Raw genomic sequence first — 25,852 nt, 5'->3', positions numbered from 1 at the left:
TCTAGCGCTTTCGCTTAACGCTAGAGGTTCGAAACGGTTCTCGTATATCGATACACAAATAACGTGTTTAAAATTTCACGTCCGACAGATAACATAGTGGTTTCTGCTTGTTACGTTGGGAAGAAAGTAAGAGTATTATTCATTATAAGTATATTTTTTCAAAACCTCACTACTATTCCGCACATGTAAAGCACTCTGTAGATCTTGGCCCTATCTTGACCCTACCCTTTCGAATTGTATACCTTTCGTTACTTCTTAGAAAAAAATAAGCTTTTGAGGAAACGCTCGAGATGTGAGGGCTTATTGTATTTCGTTTGCACATTATTTTTAAAATCTCCAAAATAAAGCTACGAAAATAGGAGGACTCGACAAACACTAAGAGTGTGATGTTTTATCACCATATAACATCTCTATACTCACGTACGTACAAGTATAAAGACGTATATGCCTGTCTACTGTCTAGACCGGCCGGGAAACCAGGATAAATCGATTAGGAAGGGGATAATTTTAGAAAACTCCCCCCGTCAAGAGGTGTGGATGGAAAACCGGACGTTTTCCTCGTCTACCCAAAACGGAGGGTTCGCTTATTTATATTATACACTAGCTTCCACTCACCGCTCTGCTTAGGTTTCACGGGATCGTTTTTATTCAACTAGAATTTTTCATCTTAAAAAACTTTACTTCTAAAATTTCTTATAATATTTAGGTATATTATCCTAGTGGTACTACCTATATGGCTTAGTACTATTAAGCCTACTCTTACGTTATAAGTGTCCAGTTTTTAGAATAATACATATGTGGTTGTAAATTATCTACAGTGATAATCTAGTCGTTTTAAATTCACAATTGATGTGCGAATCCTAGGCGCGTATCTAAATATACTCGTACTTCAAAAAACCTTTCGTAGTTTATTTATTTTGAATCTAGTAGTAGTAATGTGTTGTGTTGTTTTAACTATGCAGGAAAACATCATAAGAAAACCTACAGGACTTTGAATTCTGTAAAAAAAATCTAAATTTTTGAAGTCTACCATTCCGCACTATTCTAACGTGGTCTATGGCCCATTCTTCCTGCGTCAAAATGACCAGAGTGAGGTTACCAGGAAACCACTTTAAATGTGTCCAGCCGTGGGACAGAAATGGCTTAACAACAAATAAAAACATTGATATAACTTATTTCTGTTGTTTCTTCCGTCTAATAAAGTTAATGATCTGACGTGGTTCATTAAGCATTTATACCTATAACAAGTATAACCTTCAGTTAAGCAGAATACAAAATAACAAGAGGCTTGTTAGAATATCGATCTAGTAAGTGACCGGGCCGTGTTATACACTACCTATAGCCAAGGTATAGCAATCATTGAGTAAAACAATTCAGGTCAGCGCACAGGCTTCGCGGGACATTTTCATTTTCAAATGCAGACACTTCTTCAAAAGATAACGTTAACGAGAAAAAGATAAATATTTAAACATTGAGTATCGTTATCATCGTATTTATTTTTTATGTTTTGTAATATAGGAGTAGCAGATGAACGTTCAGTCTTCTTTTTTATTTTTTGTAATGTAGGGGTAGCAGATGAACGTTCAGTCCACCTTGATAGTAAGTGGCTACTGCCGCCCATTGACATCTATAATCAACCCCAGATAAGATTGGATACCTACCTGAGGTCAGACAGAGATACGCCGCTACCCCTTAGAACTAAGAATGCCTTGGTAAAGTGACATGTCCAATTACCAAAGGAGATATTCCTTTAACACATCCTTGAAACCAGAACACAACAGCGCTAACACTTATTAGGTAGACACATAGATATGTCATTGGGTGTCATTGGTCGATGTGGTGGTGCCGCCGGAGTCAAACCACATAGTTTTGTACCATCTTCATCCACCAATCATTTATATCATCATGTTCAGTTTTATTCTAATACTAACTGGAGACTTATAACTATTACGATTCCTGTTAACAATGTCCGAACAAAGAACTTGTGACAGATATTTTAATAACGTGTGGTAGCGCTGTTCTTTTTGTTATAAAAAGGCTCGCTGCTGAGCAAATATCAAACCGTCGGTTTTTTAATTGAATCGTCCGTTCTATCAGGATTCAATTTCAGCCCTTTGCTGCCTCACGCCACACTCGGTCATACCAATTCCATTACACAGTTCTGTTTCGTTTGTTGTTTCGCGTGCATTTGTTGCACTTAAATTCATAATTTACTTTTATTTTACTTATGTAAAAAAAGGATTGCGATACTAACATTACGATTAGGTACATGTTATGTATGGAACTAACAAAATTCTTAATAGATTCAATAGACCGAGTTAGGAGGATGCATTAAAATGTAGAGCGAAGCAAAGAGGTATATTAGTACGAAATTTCAACTAATTTCGTTTTTGGATTCAATTGTCTGTGACAGACGGACGGACGACGCACGAGTAATCCTATAAGGGTTCAGTATTTCTTTTTCGTACGAAACCCTAAAAAACAAAAATAGCGAAATTGATACCCAAAATCTTAAAAATGAATATTTTAGTTACTTTTTAAAAATAATTGCTACGTAGGCGTAGATTTATATTCATAGTACACATAATTATGTTCTAAACCACGAGAAGTCACGATATCTAGACTGTACAATCGAAGTAAACTGTTACTTTGTTACATGTGTACACACAATTAACCTTCACAGTTACATGACATGTCTATTCCTATACTATTTAAAAATACCACGCACGTGATGAGTTAATGCGCATAAATGTGATTTGTTCAGGTACTGCTGTATTTCTTATGGAGTGGGTTAGGTTAGGTCAGCGATGTTTTTGTCTCTTATTGTATTTATGTTTCTGCAATATAAGAAAATGTTAAAAACAAATTTGCTTAAAGTTTAAGTAACATGTGCCTAGGATTTTACACATCTATGACTATTAAAATGTATAATTATTAAATACTAGTAGTAGTAGTAGTAGTAGTAATAGTAGTAGTAGTTAAAATGTATAGTTATTTAATACTATTATTAAATACTTTCTTTTAAATACGTATGTCTTTCATTAATTTGTTCCAATATTTGTATTTTATTCCTTACAACTGTTATTTGCACCCTACCTCTTATTCTATTTCTTGTTACTTTAACTCCGCACCCTGTAGGTTGCCTGGAAGAGATCGCTGATTAGCGATAAGGTCGCCTATTGTATTTTTAAAATTATAATTTTCCTTGTGTATATTTCTTTTATGGGTACAATAAAGCATATTATCTATCTATCTATCTACTAGCTGACCCGGCAAACTTTGTGCCGCCTCAAAATCTTTTTATCAAATATATTTCATATAAAATATAGCCTATGTTACTCGTGGATAATGTAGCTTTCGAATAGTGAAAGATTTTTTAAAATCGGTCCAGTACTTTTTGAGCCTATTACAATCAAACAAACAAACAAAGTTTTCCCGTTTATAATATTAGTATAAATTGAACTTGTCTAAAATTCGAATATCGATAAGATAATCTAAATATGTAAAGCTGAAGCTAAATATTCCGTTACTAACGAAAGATCTCTCTTCATAGGACTCAGATTAGGACTAGTTATTATTAATCAATCTAACGTATGTTTTGTCTACAAAAAATCTAGTTTCTCAAATCGACAATTTGCGACACTAGAAATTGATAAATTTAAATTACTATCTTTGTTAGGCAAATTTTGGATAGATTGAGTATTAATAAGACGTAGATTCAGTTTAGATACATTAAAATTAGTGTTAAGAGGCTATGGTGCTTGTAATTGATCCCCATAACCCTATATGTACAGAGTCGGACAATGAGTCCCAATGAATTTTAAATAATATTCAAAGTTCTGGATTGCATAAATCCATTTGCTCCTTCCATAATTAATGAGGTAAGGATTCAAGAACCTATTATAAATTACAAAGAATAAAAAGAAAATTCTAAGAAACGGGAAACGGTCGTATAACTTATTCGTTTTCCACCCCTTGAATTAATATTTTTTTGTTTTCCATCTTCCGTGGTGCATTGTATTTGGCAAGGGGAGAACAAATTGCGAACAATTTTCTTTAGCTTTCAAGGGGAAAGTTGGAATGAATTTTTTGGTTGGTTCGCCTCGTACCTCCTTCAAAACTATCTATTGAAGGAACGTTGTGTTTACATTGTTGTTTACCTTGTAATGATTTTGAAGTCAGATATAGATTTTGTTTCAAGTTTTTTCCCGTCTCGTCCTGTGGTATTCGAACCTTCGATCCCTTGCTATCGGAGTTTCAACTACTATGCTATCACTGTACAGTTGAATGTTATCTACATCCACTATATTTATAATTTTATGCTCCTATTCAGCTGCAAATTAACACGGCAATGATATTTCCGCAATCGAACATTGCAATGATTTGACCACCTTGAAAATACACGTTTTAAGATGCTGCCGTGTTTGTCAGTGATATGTTGTTCAGGAAAGCTAATCCACCTAACGTAGGTTAGTGACGTCATAAGCGTGACCACATTATAATACGAATAATACGTTACCTTCACCGCTAATGATTAAGTATCTCGCAGTAGTTGCCTTTTCTTCGTATTCCTTTTTTGTAACTGATGTATGAGGCACATACTTCATGATGACATCGAAATAATTCTTATACAAACGTGACAAATTCTATTTAAGATAGGAGGTGCGAAATTAAACGGATGCCTTACTAACTCCTTTAGAGCACTCTACCCACTTACGGTAGAGACGAGACAGACAATGCATACTACAGTAATCATTTAAAGAAAGAAAGAAATCGTATTTTATACCTACTTAGCTCATCATTTTCATTGTTGGTAATCATTTGTAAAGTTTTGCATCTAAAATTGAAACTGCTTAATAACTTTGGACCGCTATTTCTCAATACGCAACAAACTTGGTTAAGTATGATGGGTAATAATTTAATTACCGCTCATATTTAACGTTTTGTATGTAGTCCAGCTTCTGTTACATTCCCAGTACACTTTCGCTTCAACTCCATTGTGGAAGGTACTATTCGCTAAGAAGCCTGGTGAGTCATAAGACAGAACAAGGAGTGTGTTATTAATTGTAAAATCTATGCATTTGGATGTGTTGCTTGCTCTTGACGTAACATAACGTCAAGATGACCAAGATTTATCCTTATTAGTTCAGTTAAGTATTTGACTTTTACAACTCGACGAGTTTCTCCTTTTTGCAATATTTATTGCTCAAAACATGACAGGTTTATCAGAGTACAAGAGTATAATTAATATTATATTCATAAAATACATACAGGTGAGCATAGTACGTACCTACTTCCTGCTCCTTTTTCCAACGGAGTAGGAACCTCCTATTTTCCAAGTCATTAAAAATAGGACCTTAAGTAGTCTAAGAACAGTACTACATACCTATTTTTAGTCCTAAAGTAGTCTAGGTATGTTTAACAGCCATTATTGATGTATGTACCCAACGTACATATGCCCATATCACATACCATGCGTTTCCAATTCTGGCTTAAAAAAACTTTGAGTAATGAGAATGTTCACGTCGCCTCGTCCAATTAAGCAGAAAAATGTAACTTAAGCACGCTCGTGCCCGCATTCTACCACCTAATGAAGTTGCTTATTTATTTTTGAAATTTACTTCGTTTAAACGTAATTTGCGTTGTGAAAAATTAATATGTTATCTAAGTAATTGTGACTATTTTCAATTATTTACAAAGTTAAGTCTGTAATATATTGGTTGCCTATTATTATCTATAATTAAATTTATTCCATGTTCAAAGAAAAACAATATTAAATGTATTATTCCGATTTTTTATTTCTATTGCATTGTAAAGGCATCGACTTCCTTTTATCAAGTCAAATACTATTTTGGCAAAGGGAGATCTCCCGCCGGGCTAGGTGATCATGTCCAGGGAGCGGCCGTGCTCCAACAGTCTCAGTTCGGAGCTTGTATATATGCAAGATGTTTAGAAAACTTCGATAGCGTGATTCAGCAGCGCCATCTCTTGACGAGTAGCGGGAAGTCGCTACATCACCCCCTGCTCAGATCGGAGGACGATACCAGTTGATTTCAGTGTTCCGTACTTGTGAATTCTTCGCCTAAGCTTACAAGCGCCCAGGAACGCCCTCTGTCTGCGGTAAGTCGAGATGTGAGGGAGAACCGAGGCCTTGAGGTTGAAGCGAAGTGAGGAGGGCGAGTAATGGCACTCGAGCCGTCCGTGAAGTACCGGAGGGTAGCTGGATCAGGATCAGGAAGCGTGTCTTCGTGCGCTGCGATAAACCTGATGGACAGCTAAACTGGTGATGTAAGGGTGCAGTCCATCCAGGGAGTGAGGTTGCCACCATCGAGAAGGGACGTGATCACCACTTTGGCAAAGGGAGATCTCCCGCTGGGCTAGGTGATCATGCCCGGGGAGCGGCCGTGCTCCAACAGTCTCAGTTCGGAGCTTGTATATATGCGAGATGTTTAGAAAACTTCGATAGCGTGATTCAGCAGCACCATCTCTTGACGAGTAGCGGGAAGTCGCTACACTATCTAAGAATATATACACAGAATTTACCCGTATGATACGATTGTTGACTTCTCACAGGACATTTAAATATTAAAGGAAAACTTGAGAAAATTTTCGTGCCTTCATTAAGTGTGTGTGAAGTTTACTAAGCCGCACTAGTAAGAACTACTTTCGGCTTTCGGAAAAGGGGCTTTCGGGGTTGCGGGCGGCAAGAGTGGGAGCTCGAATCGCCCGGCTAGTGACCCCGGGAAGGACGGCGGTATACATACATACCGTTGTGCCCACCAGACGGTGTGGCGAGCGTCAAGCTCGTCTGGGCGGAGCCCGATGGGGCAACGCGCTAAGAGGACTCCGGTTGCGTTCCTTTGGAGATCCCGGAGTCCTCTACGCAGCGCCGAGGACGCCCACCGGGAGGGTTTTAGTGCGATAAGAATCCCACCTAACCTCGTGCCGCCCCCGCGGCATAGGGTACCTTTTGAAGGTTTCCTTCTCGTAAACAAAAAAAATGTAACGTTTCAAATTTTTACTTTCAATTCTACCAGGTTCAAAATAAATTGCCACAAAACATAAACGCAGATAGTTCCGCTCGCTGGTAATCAAAAATTATGACGTAAAAACTTTCTAAAAAAATGATTTCAACAGCAAAGGGTCATATGCAAAATATTCTGTGGGTACAAGTCTCAGAGGAACGCTAGCAAACACTTTCTCTCAGTTCTATAGTGATGCTACTCTCCAGTGATATTCAAACTTTTCATCATTTGTTGCTACTAACCCTGAAACGGGTATTATAATGTAGGCAATTTACCTGGTATTAAATTAATATGTTACGGTTTTAAAACGACTTGAAATAATAAAATAATTACTTGTATCTCTACAAAAATCGGTCTTTCACTTTGATCACCTAGGCGACATTACCTGACATAATAAACTACACTTTTGAATTCTTTGATCACCTGTGAATTTAATTCCCAATCGTATAGAAGCACCATACCCATCGAAAAAGGTTCATTCCCACTAGCTCAACAAAGGACCGACAGTGCGTAACTTATATAACCTATTTCTGTTATGTGAAATTAATATTTTAATTAATAATTACTTTTCATTGTTTCAGGTAAGTGGAATGCCGCATCATATGTCTACTTGCCGTTGTGACCACGATGTCACCGGAACAGGCGGGACTGGGCCAACCCCCCACATCCATGTTGGCCAACTAGGTATGTGGTAAAAATTAAGAACTAATAAAATGGATAGAATTTCCCTCGCCTCTTAATGAAAACAATCTTTACAACAATGAGCTTCATTAGAAATGTTTTCTTTTTTCATATAGCAGTTGCAGCAGTGTGCTTTATATGATAGGTAGCAGCAATTTCTTTTAATATCAGCTTTTGAAAATCTAGTTATAACCATAGGCCGACTCTGAAATTGATTATCTCATAATCGCTCCGCTTGATTGTCCATATTGGTGGCTTAATAGATAAATTGCTTTAAAATATTGCTTCTCCTGATTTGAAAATACCCTCTCACCTCCTAAGACATCCACAGAAAGTATTATGTTGTGCCTATTGTTTATATACGGCTTTAATTCCAAAAGCATTATCAAATAAATAAATATATTACTTAAAACGCTCTGAGTCAGGCGAAACGTCATAAGTGGCAAGAAAACTATGAAAAAATACTTCCTTTGTATAATTTTAACAGTTTATTTAACGGTAAATATACTTTTCTTATCCTTATGACCACAAAAGACCAAAGAAATAACGTACAGCATTTTACTTCATTTGTTTTAAATGGATCAGACATTGTTTACTCATACTTAACTTTGCTTTGTCTCTGTTTTATCTTGAAAAAATATCGATTCGGAAGTCTGAAGGACAGTCGTAAACCGATTGTTTAAGAAAAGGTCAGTGACATTTTACGATGCCATCGATGTGTAAACAATCGAAGATGGTTTTATCATTCAGTCACGTATCTTTGGAAGTCTTCGGAATTTGTCAGCCGCTAAAATGTATGTCATTGTATCTATGATTAATCAATCATATTTTTGTTGGATTTTCAAATGGGCTCAAACTTTATTTAGCTACCAGCTGACCCGGCAAACTTTGTACCGCCTCAAAATCTATTTATCAAATATATTTAATATAAAATATAGCCTATGTTACTCGTGGATAATGTAGCTTTCGAATGGTGAAAGAATTTTTAAAATCGGTCCTGTAGTTTTTGAGCCTATTCATTACAACCAAACAAACAAACAAAGTTTTCCTCTTTATAATATTAGTGTAGATAGATAAATTTAGCTAAAGATAAATAAATGGGATTTCTATTGATAAATACAACTTCAGGTAAGTTTAATTAAATAAGTTACACTTCACTTGCGCATTTAATTAAATTGGCTTTAAAACATTTTTTGTACTTTCTATCTTAAGCAGATAAGAATGGAAAGGAGTTATCTAAATTAAAAGTGTGGATCTATACAGTTTATGTCAGTTTCGCAATGTCAGCAAATAAGTTCTTTGGGGTCGTCCAATGGAAGTTTAGATATATTCCTTAAAGGAATTTTTACTGTGTGTAATTACTTCTCGGTACTTCGTATCTTTTATGGAGGCTTAATGAAACGCCAGCAAAATTCATTACACTGAGTAAAATTTCCATTAAACGCTTTCTATGTCAATTGCTTAAGCATACGGCATAAGGATATCGTAAATTTTATACATTTTGTCAATTTTATAATTTGGTGTATTATATGGGTGGTCATAGATTAGTAAAGATTACTCACTCGTAACAAGAAAATTTAACCAGTTTTTACAATTAAAATTGGTTCCTACTGTCATCTATTTTCGTGTTTGAAATATATTTAAAAAATGTAGTTTTTAGATCATTTACGAATAAAACTATTATTCTCCGCACTTTTTCTTCGATTTCGTGTTTTTGCACTACTTAACTGCATATGTCGGCATTGTCCCGCGGAAATTACACCATGACAGCCATTAAATGGCTGACACATTTGTTTAAGCCATTTAATGGCTTCCTTCAATTACAAGGCGGTGAGATATCTATACTTATCTATGTGGGTGGTAGCCTAAACGCTTAATGACGTCGCTCTAAATTCAATATGGCGGACGCCGCAATATGGCAGACCAATATTTTTTTATGCACCCGTAAGAGTATGAAATGAAAGTATTTATGAAAACTACGGTAAACCAAGGTAACGTTATTAGAATGTGTCTTTATAGTAAAAAAAATATTACCTTCTACACCAAATATAATAAAAATCCAGGAGATTCAATCCAAAATAACTCTTGCTTTCCAAGGTCATATTATTATTGCCTCTGCGGAACAACAGAATCAATTTATAAAACTTTCGCGCCATGATAAAAGGAGTAACCTTGGGAATTTATTTACTTCGAAAATTACTAAAGCATTAAAAACAATAAAAATCGTGCACAGGTTCAAGTTGGTCTGCTGGCAAAGAACAGTGGGCGAGCTCGTTTGTAGTAATTACCGGTCAAGTACAAGTAGGAATTTGTATGGTGTTCCGTACTATTTTTTTACCAAAGTAATTTATTTACCATATAAGCCTTATTTTCTTTGATTAAGTTTGTGATCCGTAGGAATTTGTACGGTGTTCCGTACTATTTTTTACCATAGTAATTTATTTACCATATAAGCCTTATTTTCTTTTATTAAGGTTGGGATCCGTAGTTAGTACAAAAATCGTTAACATTTGCATAACTGGTTTTTATACTTTTCCCTATAATCGTGCCAAGTTTAATGCTTCTATCACTATTTGCAGCATTTTTATATGGTTCTAATTAAGAATTTTATAAAAGTCAGAAACTGTATTATTATATTGAAAAAACTATTGTTTTCTATTTCATTGATTTATTACCATAGATTAGTAAAGATACTTCGCCGCCTTGAAATTGAATGAAGCCACAAACGGCTTATTAGTAAGTTTTTTTTTATTTCTTGACAAATAAAAACATTTTTAGAGAAAATTTACGAATAAATGACTAATACTGCGTAATTTACATAATAAATAAATAATTATTTCAAATATTTTAGGGATATTTTAGCACGGAGACGTCGCAAAACTTTTTTACGCTACTATTTAAATTCTCAAAACTGGGTACATTTTCTTGTTAGGAGTGAGTAATCTTTACTGAGTAATTTATGTATATTACATACGAGCACCTATAATATATCATACTGAACCCTAAAAAGGGATTCCGTAAGAATAACGCTCTTAAAAACTATTCAACTGTTTAGACACAAGGTTAACAGAGTTTTTTTAATTTAATGCTGCTATTTCTTAAGGTACGTAAGTATGTTTTTTGCAATTTTAAATTTGGCGGTCACGGCCGTTGCCCTCGACTGCATTCAATGACAACTATCAAAAGGCTTAATAGCTGAATTTATTAAGTGCCAACCTTTTTCTCCTATAATCGTAAAACAACAGTTATAGTTTCATTATAAAAAAATCATTAACTTTTTACCCGATGTACCTCAAAGTAAATATTTATATTTATACGATAACGTACATATTTGGGTAGTAAAAAGTTTCATGGTTCGTGGTGTCGGTCAGCTGTTTCTCATGCGTAGAATTTGTACCTGTATTTGAACATGCGTCCGTCCGAGTGCGTGCTATTACAGATCTATTACCTATCGAAAAAAGTTATAAGTAATTATGTTCTCACTATATTATGAGACGATCATTTCGAATTATTTATAACGATGCTGTTTTATGCCGTGACGACAATGAACTTCATATCAATAGGTTATCCGACCAGAGGTGTTCCCGTATCGTAAATTACTTTCTTAAGAGGATATATTAAACCACATACAATATTATTATCTTCTATATAATGTCTGAATGTCCGTCTGAATGATTATTTGCCCATACCAAAAATTGTGGGTCTAGAAGGGTATGTAATTTTGCAAAGAAATTCTTTACACAACATATTTCTTACAAGTTCTCCCTAAATAAGGAAAATAAGGGATGAATGGCAAATAAAACTTCCTCACTGCTTATATCAAGGGTTCCAGGTGTTGTCCACCATACAAACGAAGTAGGGAGTACTACAGGAGTATAGTATATGGTATACCAAATACTTTTACAATTTCATTGTGTTTATCATTGTTACATGGAGTAACAAGTCTATGTAACAATGATAAAGACAACGATAAACTATGGTTTATCGTATTTGGAGTATGCTCCACCCCTAAAATGGACCTAAATCATAACCTACCTATATAGTTTCCATAATTATCAAATTACATTAAGAAGTATTGTTCAAGTGTGTCGCAAGGCGCTCTATCGGGCGCAATTTATATGGCTCTATTAATATCTTTAAATAATTTTTGTGTAAAAAAATTTAAATTTTAACATTATTTTTAAGCCGGAATACATCAGAACCCTCTTAAGAGTGATTTTATGTACATGAACAGCTAAAGTTTTGAGTGGGTCCCATTTGGCGAAGACCACTCGTTATAAAAAGTTTCCATTGTGCTCCAGGTGTAGAGGACTTTAATATCACAAGTCGAAAGTCCACGGCGGGTACATTGTCCAAATAACTTAAGTTTGAAGTTTAATTTATTCCGGTACTTGATTTATAGTCCTAACGATAACTAAGTCTCTTTTCTTATTCTATGTACTTAAGTACCTACGGTTTTACGCTCAAAATAGTTTTTTTTTTTTTAAATGTAAAACTGATAGGATGAGGATTTTTATGAATGTCACTGACATCGATTTAATTTTACAATTAAGTATGTGTGTGTATACATATATAGGTTTATTTAGAAGAGGAGGCGTTCTAGCATAGGTCGATTTTATTCAAACATCTAAGAATTTTGATTGTTAATCGACCAACAATTGCGTTGCATCACGGATGTCTTAAGGAGAACGAGCTTTTTAACTCGACTTCGAGCCCACGCATTTTAAAGTAAGAACTGTAAATACTTTCAAAATTCAATAATAGCCTATTTACTTTCCGTAGAGTATTCCGTTTTTTTGAAAAATGACCCTTGAAAGAAAACATCGTACATGCCTGAAGATTTTTTAAAATAAGTTGTAGTGTGTAAAATCTACTAAGTCGCATTTAGCCAATGTGGTGGACTATGTGCTAAGCCCTTATCATTCTGAGAAAAGTCCCGTGCTCAGCAGCAGTGGACAGTAATTATTTGACTACGCCACAACACCATGCGAACAAACATTTATATTTCTTTATTTGTATCGATATGTAGATTATTCGAATGTGATAATCAGTAGGCGTCGCTACACGCTACGATTGGCTACGTCACATACAAACGCTTCCCGGTTTCTATAAGAGGCCATACATAATTAAATAATAATCTATCTAAGGCCAAACGACCTTCACGGGTATAATGTGCGTTGATATTTTGCATACATCGATTTAATATGGTTTGTGCCTAATATTAGCTAGACAATCGTACTTTTTTTTTTTAATTTACATTAATTGCTGCTCTTGGTATGAGCTTTTAAACAAAACTTTCAACCCCTATACTAAGGAGGAATGTTATAATAAAATCCCCACACTTAGGAAAAGTGTTTGAATTCGTCATAAAAGAAACCTGTTGTCCAAAGTTCATGCTTCTATTTTCAGTAGTTTAAGCTCTACGATGCAGGTAAGTTTAAGCTCAGTCAGGACAAATATTTTTTTAAGTTCAGATAAATTTATATTAGTTAGCATTAAATCAAACTTAATCTTATTAACACTCAAATAACTCCGTCAAACCGTAAAGCTACGGATATTGACAAAAACAGGTACATAAATCCAAAAAACCTTCTTCAAGGGGTCGTCGTCCAAAAACTTATCAATAAAGTATACTATTAATAAACTAAGTACAATATGTTAAAACTGCACACGTGGTCAATAAACTAGTCACGAGGTAGTGTAGGTGCTTTAACATAATTACTACAAATCACAATAATGTATAATAAAAGGATATAGATGCAAATTTATGCACATAGTTACAGAAATACTATAATGTTTAATAATTAATCTAAAGGATTTCCTTTTGCGTCATATTAAGTTATAAAAACTCTTGTTAAATAGATTTTTCCAAAAATACAAATGCATTTGTGTTATCTAAATTGCCATTCTCGAGGTACATTGTTTGTTTGCTGGAAACTGTTTGTCGTTTTATATTTCTAATCGATCATCGAAGTCCCGAGTATCCATTAGCCCCACCCTCTACAGCGCTTATGTCATTTTTGTCGCATTAATTGGTACCAATTAGTCAACATGATTTCCGGCTACATTTGTAGAGCCTCAAGTATTTTTTGGGTATTCATACAGGCTTTAATGCAATACGATAGTTTGGTAAAAGTTTCATATGGTTTCATAAATAACACTATAAGTACCTAATAGAAGCACCATATAATATAAATCATTTTTAAAAATTTTAAAGGCGAATGTACTGTATGATTTAGGTATAACAAAATAATGTACCATATTTATTGCCTATTCATAAGGATAGTATAAATCTATGCTTGACTTCAAAATATTTGATCCATCATAATTGGAACTTGTTTTTCTTTATCAAGTAGGATTATTGTCATCAAACTCTAAGGTTAGAAGAACTATTTATGAGACTTCATAACATTTAAATTAAGCACCAAAATCTTAAAGATCGTCTTGTTATGGACGGCACAAACGATCCCGCAGGTACATACAAGAGGGTTTTTGGATCATAACCTAATTGTTGAACTGAAGTTTTACCTGCATAATCACATAACACGGAAAAGCAAGCGTTATTATACATATAAGGCTCAAAATAAACAATGCCGAATAGGACACACACCGACCGAAAACCTATTTAGTTCTAATTGTCAAAGAGAAAAATATGTAGGTACATCTGCTATGGATTATGCATTGCTATGGATTGTGGTTTAAAGCTAATGCTTTGCTCAAAATTCCATTATGAGGGAAAGTCATCAACATCATATCATTTACTTACAGTTAAATTACTTTGGCTGTTTTAGGAAACTTATCAAACTCCTATAAATTTAGCAAAATATCAAAGTATGTTTTTCCATTCCAGGATATATTCAATATAGCAAGTTATCTATAGGCTTATGTCGCGAAGCACCCATCTACCGACATCCTTCCTCCTTCAAATTTGTAATTTCACGCGTGTTAAGTATTCCATTTAATGTAGCTCGGAGACATGGCGTCGATTTCATCAACGGTTATAATCTCATCATAACGCGAAAATTTGTCTATTTCCCAGTGGCTTAAATCAGAGTTCAATCAGTGGAGTTCGTTCAGTCTGTGATTCTTACGCGCGGCAGTCGCTGGAGGGCGCCCGTGTCGGTAGCACGTCGCGCCGCTCTCGCCACCTCGCCAGTTCTAGACGGCGACGCACCGTCCGATACGATGACGACCGTCCAGAACCGCGAACACGCGCTCCCCGCTTTCTACGCTCCAACGGTACAGAACCGACCGCGATCTAAGCCGTTACATTGACATGTTTACATCGATACTACTCGTTAGATGATAAATAAAGTTTCCCCGGCCCTCGGCAATAACTAAATCGTATGCTTACCGGCTGAAAGATTGCGAAACTATACAAGTGAAGTTTAAAAATACTTTGGCGTTAGTACGCAGTGACGTTCGTTCGAAATGTGCTCGTGCAGCAAGTTTTACGACTTTTGGAAGAACTCGTGCGGCGCAGGTGAGCAATTTGGCGGGCTCTTTCCAGTTTACAAACTTTTTCAACGAGTAAGAAAGTCCGTGTGCTAACGGATGCTAACTTTAACATTGTCAAAAACTTAAGACTAATGGATGTACGAATAAATAATATAAAAGATGTGTGTGACCTTCATATATATAATATCCTTGAATATGTCCCATTATAATGCGATAAACCGATCAAACTTAAAAGGTCTTTTGCACGAAACCTTACAACATCCTTGAGTTAAGTTACTTAATGATGACTATTATCACCTACCGCAAATTACGGTGTCAAGGTGGAATCTGTGTTAATAAAGGTATTTGTATATAAATTAAGACAAAAAGAAGTGCAAAAGAATTTTATAAACATTAATCAGTTATGGAATAATGGCTTTCCATTTAGCGAAGAGATTGTAGTTCCGCGTCACTAGTGTTCAGGGTCACCAACAACATGAATGGAAACAATATTATAATATCCTGGTAGACTCTGTATACATTTAAAACGTGATTGCAATCAAAAAAGAAAGTACTTGTAGTCTCAAGGCAAATAATAAATGAAACATTTTGCTCAATGTCCTTATCCGATGCATCGCATTACTCGCCGCGACACTCTTGCCTCACGGCGGCTAGCTAGCTGGTAATCCAATATGAATTGCGATATTCTATTTCCCACAATGACATACATTTTGAAACGTGTGTGAGAATAGAGACTAGAGTCATCGCTTTCACATAAACACAGTGGATATAATGTCATGTTATAAGAATAAATTGCTTTAACTCAGTTCCAACTTGTTCATTCTGGGCATCTGTTCCGTTGTTTCCAATTTTTCGCTCTGATGAATGTAACGTAAGCCTCAAAGTTGCGCCGCATTGAATTCTTGACTATTCCGGTTCAAACCCACAAGATCGCTTTATGAACCACCGTAGACTGTTGAACTTTGAACATTGTCATGCGAAAGATAGGAACTAATTGCTCATTTTAAGATCACATCTTTGATCACAAACAATATGTTATGGTTTGGTACGCTCTAGATTAAAAGTTCTTGAGTATGTTCAAATCGTGACTAACCTGTACGCTTGACCTTCTCCACCCTCTAAAAATTAATAGAGCATGCCGCCTAACGCATAAAAATGTTCAAGTTAATTATTTTCGTACAATATGCATCTGCAGAAAGCGATAGCCTTATAAATGCGAATCCATTGGCCCGTTTTTCTGACCTATTTTTGTACCAAATCTGTGTTATATACGTACTTTTACCTATCTTTCTATCGAAATTATAGTTTTGAACTTCGATCAACAGTTGGTATTGTTGATCGAAGGTTTTGAATAAAATTATTAAATTTACAATTATAAAGACCACCATCACCTCACAAGACAGTCCTTGTATTTTACATGCGGAGTTGAATAGGCTGTAAAGGAATTACTATTATCTATAATTGGCCCAAAAATGTATTTTATTCTTCTTTCTTAACCATTCACCACCTTCCCCAAAGTATAAGGGAACTACCTACTCGCCACTTATCCCGTTTTTGGGCTTAAGCTATCCAAGTTTTACTCGCTGTTTTTGTTATATTTTTCTGCTGTCAATTATGTGTCCAATCCTATGCCTCCTCTCCAAAACTTTCTTTCCTCATCTCTCATCTTCAACTTCTGCTGATATATCCAGCCTCGATTTTTGAATTGAATTGATCTATAAATTTAAATTATCAACTATTGTAAGTACAAAACTACAAACTACTTAATTTATAAATATTGTTGATCTTCAACTGATATATAATACATATAATTTTAAATTCCGTCGAAAAATGTCGTTGTTAGGAAAATAAGTGTCATAAATTTCGACCGTCTAATACTGGCCATGATCTTGGAACGTGCCATACATTCAGTTAAACTTACCAAATTACATAATTATGTTATATAATACCGAGCAGTTAATAATAACTTATTCGGTACACAGTTCAGTGCCATTTCCGGTAGACAACTTCTATTATTTATTTTCTCTAAATGTAAAATATATGAAACTACTGCTGTAATTGCTGTATTTATTACAAATAAACAAATACAAGATTTGCTATACGCAGTTCTAAAATAAACATCTGTTTTCATGTCAAGTTTAATACTTCGCAGCAGTTCTAGGAAGTGAAAGACATTAAGGCTGGGTTTTTATTTTATATTAAAACCAACAAAAATTGTAAATTACGTCATAAAATAAACTGGAGTTTTAGTAGGAAAATAATGTAAGAATTTTACAGTGTACTTTATGTATTTTTCCCAACTGGGAAGTGTAATGTTTTTGGAGCGTTTGTATGTTTGCCTTATTTTTCAGCACGCCCTGTAGCCCATACAACTCGACGGATTTTAACATATGAATCTTTCAATTAACCGAAATTGTGAGAATTATATAGACAATACAATTCTCTACTTGGAGTAGAAATCAAATGTCGTCACCGGCTCTTGAATAAATACCAAATCGAACCATATAGGTCGTGGCTTTGCAAAAAAAAGGAACAAACTTCAGTTAAAGTAACAAAAAACTGACTATTCATACTCCGTCATTAATTTATAACAGCAATAGACTAACAGCTTTCAAGTCGTAAAACATGGCTAATAGCATTTTATGTGCTAGAAGCATTAATGATACACCATTTCTATCCGCTGTATCGACACTGGATGATGGCAGATGATTTATTGCCTTCTTCTAGCTTCAATTGATTTACGACAATTAAGTCCATGGCGTCAGCCGCAAGAAACTCGTGACGAAAGCTAAATCTAGTGAATCCACGCAATTTCCGTTTCAATTACTCTCTCGAATGAGGTGGGATTATAACAATCCACAGTTATCTGTAGGGGTTTTTACTTGAGTTATCGCGGATTTTGTTGCTTAATTGCTTCGAGCTCGTAATAGGTTTATTACGTTTGCCGACGCTTCGTTTTATTGTTACTATCTTTGCAGTCTCGTAAAATTACTCTCAGTATCTAATTTTACCTGTACCTGTTCTGTTGGAAATTTTGTGAGTTTTTCTTATTTTTATTATAAATATTTAAACTTCTTATTCATTATAACATTATATCATTACAATGTTCCCAGGCGGTATAAAACTACGAGGACATCAATTTGTATATCATGCACTTACAATCAAAGACAATGGTCCATGTGGCCGAGGTCGCAGGCAAAATACTTTAAAAATTATTGCAGTTAATTACAATCATGTTCTTAATTTGTAATATAGCATACTTTGCTTTATAAAACCTCATTATATGTAACTGAAAATGAGTGCCGGTATCCAATCAGTTGTGTTCAACACAAGATTTTTGTACTATGTCTATGGGAGGATAACCAATAAAATAAGAAAGCAAAGATATAAATTTACAGATCAATGTATTCGAAGTCATAACCAACGATATTTATTCGTTACAGAAATCGCGACTGCATTGACATACAGCGATTTATGCCTAATAACAAAAAAGGCTAGCGTTGCTGTGATCTTGTTTGAAGGTTGTGGGAAGGGATTTCCCTCCTGTATCTAAAATTATAAGATGCGTTTCAACTTAGTCATCAGTTTGCAACTCATCTGTAAGTGTAATTTCGCTTGAGACATACCTGGGCCAGATTTAATAGCTTTCATAGACTGGAATAACCGCTTACCGTAAGTTGGAACTCACTCAATACTCATTTGCTACTTTGTACTATAAAAAAGAGTGACGTTAAGATATCGTAATAACTCTAATTGTAACCTCTCCATGCTAAATTTGGAATAGTAATTGCGACCTTATCTTCGCATAGCATTATAACTGCATGGGTGAACGCGACATGTACCGTCACTAGCATTAAATTTCGACACGGCTCGTAACTTAAACGTTATAGTGCATCAAATATCTGCTTCTCATCTTCTACTGTAAGTTCATGATTATTTAGTTTCAACCATTGATATTTTAAATATCATTGGTTTCAACTTAGCCCCGTCTTAGGTAAAGCGATCAGTTTGCAACACTAACAGCAATGACAATTGTCCTATAAAATATTTTGTGATGGTGGAGAGAATGAACGTTTGCTACTCAATTTCGTCAAAAAATATCCGGTTTTAGAAATTTGATTGTTGTAAATTTTTGGCTTGTATTTCAATAAGCCTTACTCTTTCTAGAACAAACACAGCAACACAAATGAGGCACGAACAATTTGGAGGTTGTACTTCCGTAAACGAACCACAATGTTAACCTTTGTATCCAATTCTTATTACGATAACTGTAAATCTCGCAGGTTTTATTTAAAACAGTTTTACATTTGTTTAAGTGCGACTGACAGTTGTGTCTATAACCATGGACTCAAATCAATGACACAATACAACTGACATTAATTGAAGAAGCAGTGCCACCAGCCGTGCACGAGCCGACGCCACTTTGATTTGATTAATGGAAACCTACTCGTCGTATACTGATTAAATTTCTTGTAAAAAATAATAATATACATATTCTATTCATTAACGTAAGTCACCATAACTTTCGACATCTTTAAATTGGCGATTTCTAGAAGAAAGTCGCCAGTCGCAACATACCAGTAGTCACGAAAATAATAATTGTTATCAATTGGTTCCAAGGTCCACCTGATATAAATTGGCAACTATCGTCCATAACAATTGTTTCTATCTCCTTGAAGTCAATCACATTATTTTTGCTATCCTTGAGTTAGTTGGATTGACTCATAACTCATAATAGTACCATTCTCTTATATTACTTTGGACTTGATTTTTTTCATTTTCATTAATATGATTTGTATTACCATCATGACTAGTTGTATGTTTACGGGCTGAAGTTAGCAAGTTGTACTTCATCAAAACCTTCTTATATTATTTTTTATTCCCCAAGTATGTTTACTATGTTCTATTTTATCTAAATGTTTTCTTTGAAAGACAGAATTAGTTCGGAAAGTCGTCGGCCAACCGTATGTTTCTTATATAAATTTGGCACATTTACGTGAATCACGCTTGTTTTGAAGCCATCCTAGATCGTGATTTATTAAACTTTGAATGAGTACGTACGATGTTTCAGAATAGTAACAATAAACTCACGAAAATCATAATATTTCTTTTTTTCATATGCTCTATAAAATAATTTTGTTCTTCCAAAATTTTTTAATTAATGCAACCATAGATAATCGCCCTTTCGCTAATTTGAAACACTCTAAGTATATCTTCATAGTCCCAAGTCAAATTTTCTGTTTGCCATTCTATGGTTGCCATGGAAATACCACCAAAGACAACGATCGCCGGATACATAATCCAGAAAGAAATAGTTAAGTCCATTCACACTATCGCCTAGCCGAGACCCTCTACTCAACATATTGGCGTTGTAACCATTGCACCACGTATTAGCAATTTAACAGGTTTCTATGAATTTGTTTCAAATACCACGCTCACGTGTACATACGAGTATTTCTGCCGCACAGAGACAGTGCTTGAACTGTTTTGTTCCGGTTTGAAAGGCCACCTGGCTCGTATACATGCAACCAAGCATTTAAAGGTTGTTCTACAGTTACTGGTTAAGGAATAATATACTGTTACACTGAGGCAGTGCCCAGGATGTGGTGTCTACGGGTTAATTAGTTCTTTTATGCATACGAGACAGTTGTTCGAAAATATCTTGAGTAAAAAGTAAACTGTGTTACTCAAAGTAAAATTTTGTGCAAAAAGCAAGAAAGTCTCCCAAATCTATTATTTGAAACACATTCCATCCATTCCATACAACAGACAACAAATATCAAACGGGTTTCTGTTTTGTGTGGCATTTAAAATAATACATAGACTTTTTGTAGATAAATATGTCTGAATAACCGTCTTGTATTTACTTTGACATAACGTTGCGGCTTTATGAGATCATTATCTTATTAAAAGTATAAGGAAATAAAAGGTTACGAGACATTAGAAGTCTGCCTGACACACGCCCGTTGTTAATAATCAATCCGTCCAATGATGTATTTATAAATAAAATATTTGCATCCATTACGAAAATAATGTAATAGCGATAATTTAAACACGACCGTAGAAAGTAATCGTATGCTTAGAAGCATAGCTATAGACGTAAACTCAAGCGTTATTAGCATTTTTAAGAAATATAAGATAGATATCTTTAGAAATAATCTGGTTGCTTTCACATTTCGAATTATAACGAAATTTTGTACGCGATTAAAGGCCACCGTTCTTGTATTGCAATCAGGTGGTACAAAAGTGGATTCTTAAATATTTTTTTTCATGTAGGAATAAAATCCCATTAGTACCATCAAAAACACATTTTTCAAATACAACTTTATCTGTTTTGTAGATAATAATGTATATGGTAAATATAAATCTTAAAATAAAAATGTAGGTACACTTAGTAACTTAATCATCTTGTCGTTTTATTAATATTTGTGACGTCGCCGCTATAATAACTTTTAAAGTGACATCGTCATTACCAGCTCATTACTGTCCATCTGCCAGGCACGGATTTCCCTTAAGAATTATGGTTAACTATTATACTATACTTATTTGACTCCGGAGACTCCCACATTCACTATTTCTACTTTATTTTATTTGATTACCAAATTTAAGGGTGTGGCACGGGAAGTCTAAGATAATGCGTGTCATTTTAGTCTTAAAAGTATATAATTATAACAACGTATCTCTGGATGACATCACGTAGGTAGGTTTCTTAAGAATTTGTTTGTCTTGAAGTAAATGATAGCTTTGAAATGTTAGAGATCCTTACTTAGCATGAGAACGGAACTCAATCTACTATTATTATACATATATCGTGCATTTATATGTTATTGAATACAAGTTTATAGGAACGTCTTGTTCACCAAAATCAACTTTAAAGGTGAACAACATACGAATCAATTGAATTATGACGCGTGTATGATTCGCCTTATTTGCTTCCAGCTATGCTATATACTGCCAATTGCGCATCTAGCGATAAAGGCGTTTTTCTTACAAGTTATTAATAAATAATAAGTATGCGTTTTTCATGCATGCAACTTTGTATTCGAGTTCATTTAAATTAATAGTATTCAAGCTTATTAAAAGTTGCATATTTTAAAGTATGAAATAGTCATGCAGTCATGTTTTATAATAATCGAGACCCTTGTCACATTATTATTATTGTTGAGACATACACTATTTTCTTGGTCCAATTTACAACTTTTATTATTCCCGCGTAAAATACAAGTCTCGCGCCAAGCGCGTTCTTTTTCTTTTTTTATGCTAATGCACACAATCGTATAACCCATACAGCCAGTGACTATATAAATGGGTACATATTATTATAAAAATAACACATCATGAAAATAATACAAAATAATACTATACGTAATTAAATAATTTGAATATATTGCTAACACTTGAATAATATATTACGTTAGTAGTCCTTTCAGAATAGTCACAGATTTGTATCTTAGAACTAACTTGTCTTATTCAGTCCTTATGTTTGTCTAGCAGGCCATTTAGACCGGAACACAGTATGCATGCTCGGCTGCTACGAAGCAGAAGTGGGTGGGGCAGCACTGCTTCCGCAATCAAACCAGTTCTACTGCTGCTGTTATAAAGTTTAATTCGACGAATTAAAATATACAATTTATATAATACCTACATAATTTAAAAGATTTCGTGTTTCGTTTATAGAATCATATTCGATTTTTTTAATATAACCTCATATTACGTCCGACGTCCGTACACAAGGATATACGTAACGTACATAGATTATAACAAATTTAAAAATTCCTCTATAATTAAAGAATATCATTGTAAGAGGCCAAGTTCGAATGTCTGTTCGGCCATGAATTACTAAAACAGAAATGTAGCCAAATTACATTCATTATTTAATGTTGTTGTTGTCGTTGCATCGGTAGAGGTATATATGTACTCGTAATACACGAATGTATGGAAAATTGGTCAAATAGGCATGATGACAAATTTTGAAAATCTGTTCTATAACGTAGGTACCTATATGTCTACCGATTCCAAAAATCGTATTATTTCAGTAATAAATTCAGTATTAACGAAAATAATAGCATTTGTTTATAGCAATTTTGAATTAAGCGCGAAAACGGTCACGAGTGTCATGGCGTCCGTTGGTGACGTCACGTTAGAACATCCTATTCAAAATTTCAAGCAATTCAGTGACATACCCAAAAATGACGTCATTCGCGCCGTTTAGCGTTTCAGACAAGATGGCCGATTGCAGTTTTTTTCAATACTTTTATATAATTGAAAATAAATCTTAAAGTTTTTTTAAACACTGAGTCATTTTTGAGAATCCTTTCAATATATTATGTTTTCTTAAATCATTTATTCTTTGATTTCTTTATACTGTCATCATGCCAATTCGAGTCAATTTTGCACACGAAGGGTTCTGTTCCACCGTTAAACGTTTATGCTTGTTATCATTAACGAAGATACTCCTAAGATCGAGCAAAATATCGAAAAAAAAATGCTTGTTGTTTTAGGAACCTTTAAATAGTAACTTTATTGGTATTTTATCTTTCGGAGGCCATGGGAATACATACTTAGTGAAAAAATCTAGTGTCTACCTATTACAGTTTCAGAGATAAAGTCCTGTGATATATGGACGGTAAGCGGATCCTTAGCGAGAGGTTTCCGTTAGCACCTTAGGGCACGGAACTCTCCGTCGGGACCGCGGACCGAGTGCTATAAGAGTCCGGCATATCCTCTCCACTACTCCCGAGAGGAGCCCATGAAGGGTTTCCCCACGAAAAAAAAAGGTCACGGAACTCTGAAAAATAGAATCGATAAGTGTCCTCACATGCACGTAGGGCGTATGACGCATGTTGCCATAACCTATCCCACTAACGAGGTCATTGTCATCACAGTAACTTTACTCTAATACTTAAGGAACTAATAAAGTACCAACAATTAACTGATAATGCTCGTCTATACACTGTCCCTACATTACGTTGCATAATCTAGGTAGGACGAAGTTTATAATTGAACAAGGCTGAATACGCTCGCTGTTTATGGTGTAAAGTAACTGAGCTCGCAACCGTCTAATGTTTTGCGAGATTATCTGAAGTAGGTCATAGGTGATGAATTGATTTTGACTATATTTTTAGTATAACAGGAATCCGTCATTGTGTCCGAGTGGTTGTACTTTCTATATGTAAAGGGTGGCTTTCTAGTTAAAAAATATTATCGGAAAACCATTTTCCGATCCGATCTATGGATTTATTTATAACAACATATAAAGCTGTAGTACTATGTATAAAGTAGGAGAGTATAAAACTTCGTAACATTAATAATCTCCACTTTTATGACTATGGGAATGGGACTTTTGTAAAACTAAAAGTCCCATTCCCTCCCATAGAAAAATGTTTTTTTTTTATAATTCGATAGTTTTTCTCTATTTACCACAAGCCCGCACTTTGTCTCACAGCCCATTTCCTGTTAATGAACAATGCATTGCGACAAGGGAGGGGCCGTTCAATCGCTGCGTGACATACATCAGAATGATTTACGATCTTAACATATCATTAAAGAAGGCAACCTGTATAGTGTGTACCCTGCATAGGGCAATACCTTGGGTGTATTTTTTACCCTTTTAAAATAAATTCTTGTTTCATATTGAGAAACTTATATTTTATATCGTGTTTTGTTGCTGAGTCCATTTTTTTTTAATTTTGTTATTTATATGTAGGTACCTATATCAGACTTATTTTTTAATACGAAAATAAATGATGCACTATTTTAAAGAAATTAGAACACTATATTTCTTCTATGTAGTTATCAACAAAAAAAGGAAAACAATAGTCAAAATATAAAAAAGGAAGAAATTAATTAACAAATCAAATTTTCGCCAGATAGTTGCATGTAGTTCTAAAATTCTTCGCCTGGATCATGCGATAAAAGAGTCCTTGTAAAATTAACATGAACGTATACCTACAATGAAAAATGAAAACGTTTATGTAATAAGTCAGTGTTGTGTCAGAAGTCCCACTTAATCACCCTATCGTAACCTTTCAGGCTTTCAGCGCAGGTCGCGCAGGTAGGATAGGAAATGACAATACAAGAATATACATTGTTATATTGTAAAGGCTCCGTCATTCCCACGTCAGTCCACGAATGTAGGACGCGGACAAACTTCCATTTAACTGTAACCTTAGTATGAGATTTTACGTTTTTACAAAAAAAACTGTTTTTGTATTTGTTTACGTATTTGCCCATACATTTTCAATCAGTTCTGATAGATTTCGTTATTGGCGCGGATTGGAAATTTATGGGCAAATACGTAAACAAATACAAAAACAGTCATTTTTGAAAAAAAAACGTAAAAAAACTCATACTAAGGGCACTGTTTATGTACCACAAAAATGTTTAGAGGAAAAACAAATATTTGTACCTATATGTGGATATAACGAATTAATTTTCGCGTTTTGTAAGAATTCTGCCAAAGCTAATTGTTACAATTTCTATTCACGATTTTATAGCTTTAGCAGTTTAATTCAAGCAATTTATTTACCATTATACCAACCTACAATAAAACAAACCGTACTCGTAATTTTCCAGTTGATATATTTACATATAATAGTACACGTATTGTTACTGCTATGAGTAATAATATCTTGTGGGAACTAATTAAATAAAAATAGAATTCTAACGGTACAACAATGATTAATGTT

General features: G+C 34.5%; 2 protein-coding genes across 6 annotated transcripts in view; both read left to right on the top strand.

Annotated features, from left to right (window-relative positions):
- The window catches only part of LOC140757447 (uncharacterized), a 114,686-nt gene that overhangs the window by 26,974 nt on the left and 61,860 nt on the right, over positions 1-25,852 (top strand). The gene's annotated exons all lie outside the window — the stretch shown is intronic.
- Positions 1-25,852, top strand: part of LOC140757443 (uncharacterized) — a 78,133-nt gene that overhangs the window by 17,289 nt on the left and 34,992 nt on the right. The window contains exon 1 of one of the 5 annotated variants that reach the window (XM_073093148.1): positions 7,613-7,709. The exons of 2 other annotated variants lie outside the window; for them this stretch is intronic. In XM_073093148.1, the coding sequence (XP_072949249.1) occupies positions 7,616-7,709 (94 nt within the window). In that variant the 5' untranslated portion in view covers positions 7,613-7,615. Of the gene's footprint in view, positions 1-7,612; positions 7,710-14,796; positions 15,237-25,852 lie in introns of those variants that run through there. 2 more of the 5 variants (XM_073093150.1, XM_073093152.1) reach the window with 2 other exon arrangements.

Source organism: Epargyreus clarus, unplaced genomic scaffold (assembly GCF_041222505.1).
Source record: "Epargyreus clarus isolate Ecla_fem2 unplaced genomic scaffold, WU_Ecla_fem_2.2 ptg000004l, whole genome shotgun sequence".
Taxonomy (NCBI): Eukaryota; Metazoa; Arthropoda; class Insecta; order Lepidoptera; family Hesperiidae; genus Epargyreus; species Epargyreus clarus.
This window is presented reverse-complemented; position numbering and strand designations above follow the sequence as displayed.